Raw genomic sequence first — 6478 nt, 5'->3', positions numbered from 1 at the left:
CATGCCCAGGTTCAGGGATTCAGCATGAACTTTACTGTCCGGTTCTTTTAGTCCCGACTGTGCACTTTGCTGGGATGTCGATCGTGCTACTCACATACCTCGGCAGACGTATCTGCAGATCGTATCGCCACCCTTTACCCTCCGCCGCTGTCGTCTGGGGTAGCAAGGCGGAGGGACGCCGGCACGTCGATTATTTATTTCGTTAGCTAACTATATGGATCCATCACGCTCGGATACATGGTACTAAGCAAAAGCAACTATTGTCACTCCGGCGTGATCTACTTATGTACTATCAGCTCTCTCCTCCACGGACCCACTCGTCCTTTTCTCGCATCACAATCCCTCCCCATCGCTACCCGCCCCCTTTTGTCCGTCCCCCCACTCACGCGGTCGCGTCTGTGGACGCTCGTGAGTGTGTGTGTGTGTGTGTGTGTGTGTGTGCAAGTGTACACATCGAAAGTTCAGCCCGCCCCCCCCCCACACACACGTGCACACAGCTTACCAGCTCGTCCCAGAGGCAGTCGCGGTTCTCGACAAAGTGCTCGTTGCGCTGCTGGAAAACGCGGAGAACACCACCAGGGGGCAGCACGTGCGCACTGATGCAATCAGTGGATGGACGGGCATTGGAGGCGATCAAGAGAGAGAGAAATGGGGGGGGGGAGGGTGTAAGTAAATGCAGACTATGTACATTGGGGGTGTGCGCCTGGGTGACGAGAATGCATCAAACACACACACACACACACACACATTCACACACACACACATTCACACACACACACACACACACACATCTTCACACCTGAATTCGAGGGTTGAGATGAGGTCGTTGTCGGCGCTTGCAGTCAGCGCCCAGCCGTCAATGTCAACACTGCTCGTCTTGGACGGATTGGCGACGAGCAGACACTCCACCTTCGTGTCGACATCACGCAGCTCCAGTCTGCCGGGGCCACCACTGCTGGCATCGCTTTTGTCGCTTTCAACGGGTGCGGTGGTCGCCTGCGTCCTTGGGGCGGGCGTGCCTGCAGGCAAGGACAGCCTCGTGGGCGTTGCCTTCTTCTTCTTTGGGCGCGGCGGGCGCTGGATGGAGTTGAGCAGGCGTCGGTACTCGTCAATCTCAGCATCCAGCCACAACCTGACATCGAGAAGACGACGACGTGAGGTGTGTGTTGTGTATGCGTGTGCATGTGCGTGCGTGCGTGTGCGTGTGCATGTGTGTGTGTGTGCACGTGTGTGTGTGTGTGTGTGTTTGTGTTGCTGCGACAAATACGACGGCACACATCTCCTCCTCCCCCCCGCTTCACTCCAGCTCCCAATCTCCCACCGTTCATCGAGAAGATCGGCGTATTTCTTCTCGTTTGCGCGTATGTGCGCAGTGAGAGCAGCAATCCGCTCCTCTGGAGAGATGCAGCAGCAACACGTGGACATTGCGAAAGCGGGGTCGTGCATGTGCGAGGTGTGAAGTGATTGAAAGACGAGAACTAAAGTCCAGCATGTACAAACACATTCACACACACACACACATAAGCACGCACACACACACACACACACAAGCACGCGCACACATGAACACACACACACACACACCTTTTGCTTTGATTTCTGTCGTGTGGTGATGAACGGCATCCTTCATTGACTGGCGTATGGCAGCAACCTCTTGCTTGCATGCATCCACCGTTGCATGCAGGCTCGCGTTTGTTGTGCTCAGATCCGCCTTTTCTTTCGTCAGGGTAAACACCTGCTGCTTCAGCGCCATCCTCTCCTCCGTGAACCAAGAGCTGCTCATCGCTTGCGGTCCTGCTCACACACGTGTATGTGTGTGTATGTGTGTGTATGTGTGTGTATGTGTGTGTGTGTGTAAGTGTGTAAGTGTGTATGTGTGTGTGAGTGCTTTGGCTGCAAGCAAGCGAGCTAGCGAGTGCAACTCTGTCAAAACCTGCGATTGCATCCTGAGCAATATGCATGTGCACCAAACACATATCACCACGAGCAACACCAGCGTTATTTCCACACCTCCCGCCCCAAATCCCCAGTCACGCACCCCTGGCATGTGTTGCGTAGTACTGGCGCAGCTTGTGGCGGTAGGCGTTGGCTGCTGCTTGAAACTCCTTCTTCACCTCCGCCACAGCAGCATCAATTGTGGTGTCGGGTGCCTGCTTGCTCGCCATCGCCTTTGTGCACGCCTGCAGCTCTTCCTCAAGCGTCGTCACCTACACACGCGCACACATGCGTGAAGATGAGAGTGTGTGTGCATGTGTGTGTGTGTGCGTGTGTGTGTGTGTGTGTGTGCGTAAATGCGTGGCGAACCACTGTCGAAAGCTTTCAACGTACACAGACACAGACACAGACACACAGACACACACAGACACACACACACACACACACACACACACACACACGACCATGACTACGTGCTGCCATGTCCCCTGACCGTTGTCTCGTGGAGCGACTGCTGGTGATTGAGCTGGTGTTTCAGCGTCACCACTTCCGCCTCTGCCGCAATCACACGGCGCTGTGGTGTGGTCACGCACACACACACATGCAAGTGCAAATGTAAGTGTGCAATTGTTGTCCGTGAGCAAACGCGCTCTCGCCTTCCTCAAATAAATACGGCACACTTCCGTGACAGGTCATGCAACTACCTCGGCGGCGTGTGCGCGTGCACGTGACTCCTCCAATTCCGCGGTCATGGAAGAGATGGTCGCCTCTGTCGACGCAAGGCGGGCATCATACGCCTCCTTCTGCTTCTCCAACTCCGTGCGCAGGTCCTGCGTGCATGTGCGTTTGTGTGCATGTGAGAGATGGTGTATGTATGCGTGTGTGTGAGCGCAAAAGAAAGCGAGGTGGGATAGTGAAAGGAGGCGACACACACACACACACACACACACACACACACACACACACACACAAACACACACACCTGTTGGGTGGCAGCACATTCCTCCAGCTGATTGAGGGCCGTGTCCTTCACCTCGACGGCGTTCTCAAACTGTTTCTCAAGCTGCGATGCCAGTGACTGTAGCCTGTCAATCTACACAAAACCAACAAGGATGGCGACAGTGGTGGCGTGCTGTTGATGAAAAGGAGGCCATCAATGACACGCAATTGACCTTTGACCTGAACGCAAGCGAGTCAGCCCACTTCCACGCCACAACACACACACACACACACACACACACACACACACACACACACACACACACACACTCGTACACATTTGTACCTCTGCTTGCTGCCGTTTCACTTCCTTGCGCAGGCGCTCTTCGTTTGATTTGGATGGCGATGCCGTTGGTGTGGAAGCGACCACCGACGTCCGTCGGGATGCCTGCGCAGCGTGCGCATATGTATGTACATGAATAAAGAATAGCACGCGGTCATGTCACGCAAGTGATATGAGCATACAAGCAACGTGCACCGCAGCCCACCAAACCGCACCTGGAGTGACACGAGCGTGGAGTGTGACGAATAGAGCGCAGATGTCCGTCGAATGTACACCTCTGCAGTGCGTCCCATCGGGCCGTGAACGAGGCGTCAGCCGGTTCATTCATTCATTCGCATACACACACACACACACACACACACACACACACACACACACACACACACACACACACACACACACACACACACACACACCACTGACCAAGGTTGTCGTTGAGCTTCTCCATCTCCTCGCGCTCCTTCATCGTGTTCCGCACGGCAGCAATCGCAGCATGGCTGCTATTGTTCGCGGCATCAGCACCGCCGTCAAACGATGCCATTGCGTGCGTGTGTGTTCACTGGCGAAGCAAACACAAAACACAAACACACAAACACACACAAACTGCCTTTCTGTCTGTCTGTCGCCTCATTCTTCTCTTTGCTTGCCCCAACCAGCCTGTGTTTCGCTTTTGCGTTTGACAAGGGCAACCAACATGATGCTTGCACGTGATTGCGTCCTGGGCGCTCGGTCCTCACACACTTGCTTGCATCAGACCCATGTGAAGCCCTTCACTCGCCCACGTTGCAGCCAGCTTTCATGCTCCCAATGCATTCGCCTCATTCCGACATGCAAATGTCGTCATCGTCCTTGCTGGTCTTTTCATCAACACGCGCAAGACCAGCACACACACACACAACCATCAACAGAGGTTGTGATGCCCACCACTTCTTTCTTCCCCGAGACACAACCGTAGTGGGAGAGCGTTCGCGTGCCTCGATCTCCCATCGCCATGATGCCCATGAGACCGCCATCAAGCAAGGCGATCATGACCACCACCACCACCGATCCCAAGACACAGCCCCGCCACAACGACGACGACGACAACGATGTCAAGGGCATGGGCCTGCATGGTGCAGACGCTGGACGAGCACAAGGGTTGGCTGACTTGTTGGAAACGGCTCTGACGGCGATGCGCGCGAGATTGCCGCCCCGTTTCTTGCAGCAGCTGGCCGCCCTCGCCGTCCTCGCCACCACGGAGATCAGGACTCCCCAGAACCAGTCAGATCGGCCACAGCAGCGCCAGCACGGTGTTCACGAAGCAACATGCCTCGAGCACCCCGTGTTTCGCTTCAATGCTGACGACGCAAGCGCCCATCCCGTCGTTTTCCTTGCCCTCGTCTTCCACGCTGCGGCCGCCACCACCGCCACGGCCTGCACGCAGACGGGCGCCGGCATCCCACCGCACCTACTCCCCATTCTGCACCGCGCGCGCCTCATCCCTCTCACGCCAGATGCGGGTCGACAGGACGCCTCTGCCGATGGGCGTCAGCTTCGCCGTGTGCCCTGCTGCTTCGGCTGCGACGCACATCGCCGCCTCATGGAAACGGAGGCACATGCACACCCAGACAAGATCCAGCGCATCGTGGCCATGCCGCAATTCAAGATGACCGACAACGCGGACGAAAACGCAAGCCGGTGGAGGGCGCTCTGTCGGCCGCGCTTCCTGGCGCTGATGGCCGGCAAGGACGTGCCATCGCCGGCGCCACCTTCACGCCGACACCAGAAGCAGGCGCACCAGGGCGCTGTGCAACGGGGCGACAGCCCACAACAAGGCGACAGCCATCAGCAGCGAAAGCAGATGCGGGAATGGAAGCAGCACACACGGGCACGGAGCGACCGTAGCGATGACCTCCCGCAGCCAGATATCCATGGCGACAGCGGCTTCAGGGACAAGGTGGTGTACCGCTCGTCCACCACAATCAGCACCCTCACGGGCACCAACGACACAGGGTACCACGCGCGCGACAGCCCGACACTGGCAGCGCGTAGCAGCGATCGCGGTGGCAGGCGTGGCGGTCGTGCCCGTAAGCGCGTCAACGGTGGTGACCGTCAGCGCCGGGGTGGTGACGGCATTGTCGAGGTTGCCGTTGCCCGCGTCATGACGTGGTGGTACGAAGACCTGCAGCAGACGCACGGCATCAAGAGCACGGGCCGGCACCCGCACGAGTCCATCCTGCACGGCTATACGGGGGCGCACACGCCGGAGGTGCGCCGGGAGAAGCGGGAGATTGCGCAGCGCCTGTGCTACAGGGTGTTTGGCTACACGGCCGGCGAGGTGATACCCTTTGAAGCAGATACTCCGGGCCTGAACGAGTTCATCGCGTGCGTGGTGGCCATGGACATGCTTGGGCCCTGGCTCACCGAGGTGCACCTGCTGCACGTGTGCGCGTGCTTGCATGCGTGCATTCCGCTCACCCATCACGGTGCGGGGGACGCCACCACGTGCATGGCCGACCTGTACGCCACGTGCGTGCGCATCTGCGACGAGGACCTACCCTTCCTGCAGGTGCTACCGCGGGCTTGTCTCAAGAAGAACATGCGACGTATCGTGGAGAGCGGGTGCCACACCGCCGCCCACGTGCACGGGCACATGGCTGCCCAGCGCCCGCACGTGTTCCTGACATACGTGTGGCGGCGGTGGGTTGAAGAACACACCGCGCTCAGGTGCTCGGACACGTTCACACTCAAGGACTGGATGGACGCGCTTGCGGCGACAACCAGAAGCCTAAGCAGCCTCCTCGACAGGATTGACAGCATATTCCCGCGCTTTGGCGGGGTGCGAACGGACGATGAGCAGCGGCGGCTTGAGCGCAGGGCATGGCGCAACATCACGTATGCCCGCGTGTACATGGGCATGCGTCTCATCACCGCCAGCACCATCCACGCCATGCTGATGCGCGAAGGGGTTGATGTCGATGCAATTTCGCTTCGTGCGCTCGTGCCGTGCATGATGAGCAGGCCACCATCACCATCACCATCGTTGCATCGTCGCCACCGCCTTTACGGTGGCGCCCGCACCCAACACCACCACGTGCACGACTACGACCGGGACTACAATAGTGGTGGTCGTGGTGGTGTCTTTGGTGATGATGGCAGCAGCGACAGCGGGCACATGGATGATGACGGTAACAATGGTGATGATGATGACGACGACGACGATGATGATTTGTATGGGGATGATGATTTGTATGGGGATGATGAGCCTGGTGACGTGTGTCG

General features: G+C 57.9%; 3 protein-coding genes across 3 annotated transcripts in view; 2 read left to right on the top strand and 1 right to left on the bottom strand.

The window, feature by feature from the left end:
• The window catches only part of PTSG_10009 (uncharacterized protein), a gene marked incomplete at its 3' end in the record, with an annotated part of 3111 nt that extends 2948 nt beyond the window's left edge, over positions 1-163 (top strand). The window contains exon 4 of the mRNA XM_004988869.1: positions 107-163. Within this exon, the coding sequence (XP_004988926.1) occupies positions 107-163 (57 nt within the window). The remainder of the gene's footprint in view (positions 1-106) is intronic.
• A 170-nt stretch (positions 164-333) lies between these two features.
• On the bottom strand, positions 334-3843 carry PTSG_10008 (uncharacterized protein; the record flags this gene model as incomplete). Its single annotated transcript, XM_004988868.1, has 12 exons — positions 3641-3843; positions 3433-3494; positions 3221-3322; positions 2918-3028; positions 2640-2765; positions 2429-2509; positions 2039-2207; positions 1585-1794; positions 1322-1394; positions 800-1132; positions 503-596; positions 334-396 (listed from the first exon to the last, which is right to left on the bottom strand). The coding sequence occupies exons 1-12, from the start codon at positions 3756-3758 to the stop codon at positions 334-336; spliced, it is 1542 nt and encodes a 513-aa protein (XP_004988925.1). The 5' UTR covers positions 3759-3843.
• Positions 3844-4047: 204 nt separating this feature from the next.
• PTSG_10007 (uncharacterized protein) overlaps positions 4048-6478 on the top strand; it is a gene marked incomplete at its 3' end in the record, with an annotated part of 2789 nt that continues 358 nt past the window's right edge. Inside the window, exon 1 of the mRNA XM_004988867.1 lies at positions 4048-6478. This exon is cut by the window's right edge and continues 358 nt beyond it. Coding sequence (XP_004988924.1) covers positions 4209-6478 — 2270 coding nt within the window. The 5' untranslated portion in view covers positions 4048-4208.

The sequence above is a fragment of the Salpingoeca rosetta genome (genome assembly GCF_000188695.1).
Source record: "Salpingoeca rosetta unplaced genomic scaffold supercont1.32, whole genome shotgun sequence".
Lineage (NCBI taxonomy): Eukaryota > Choanoflagellata > Craspedida > Salpingoecidae > Salpingoeca > Salpingoeca rosetta.
Note: the sequence above shows the minus strand (reverse complement) of the source record. Positions and strands in the feature narration are given on the sequence as shown.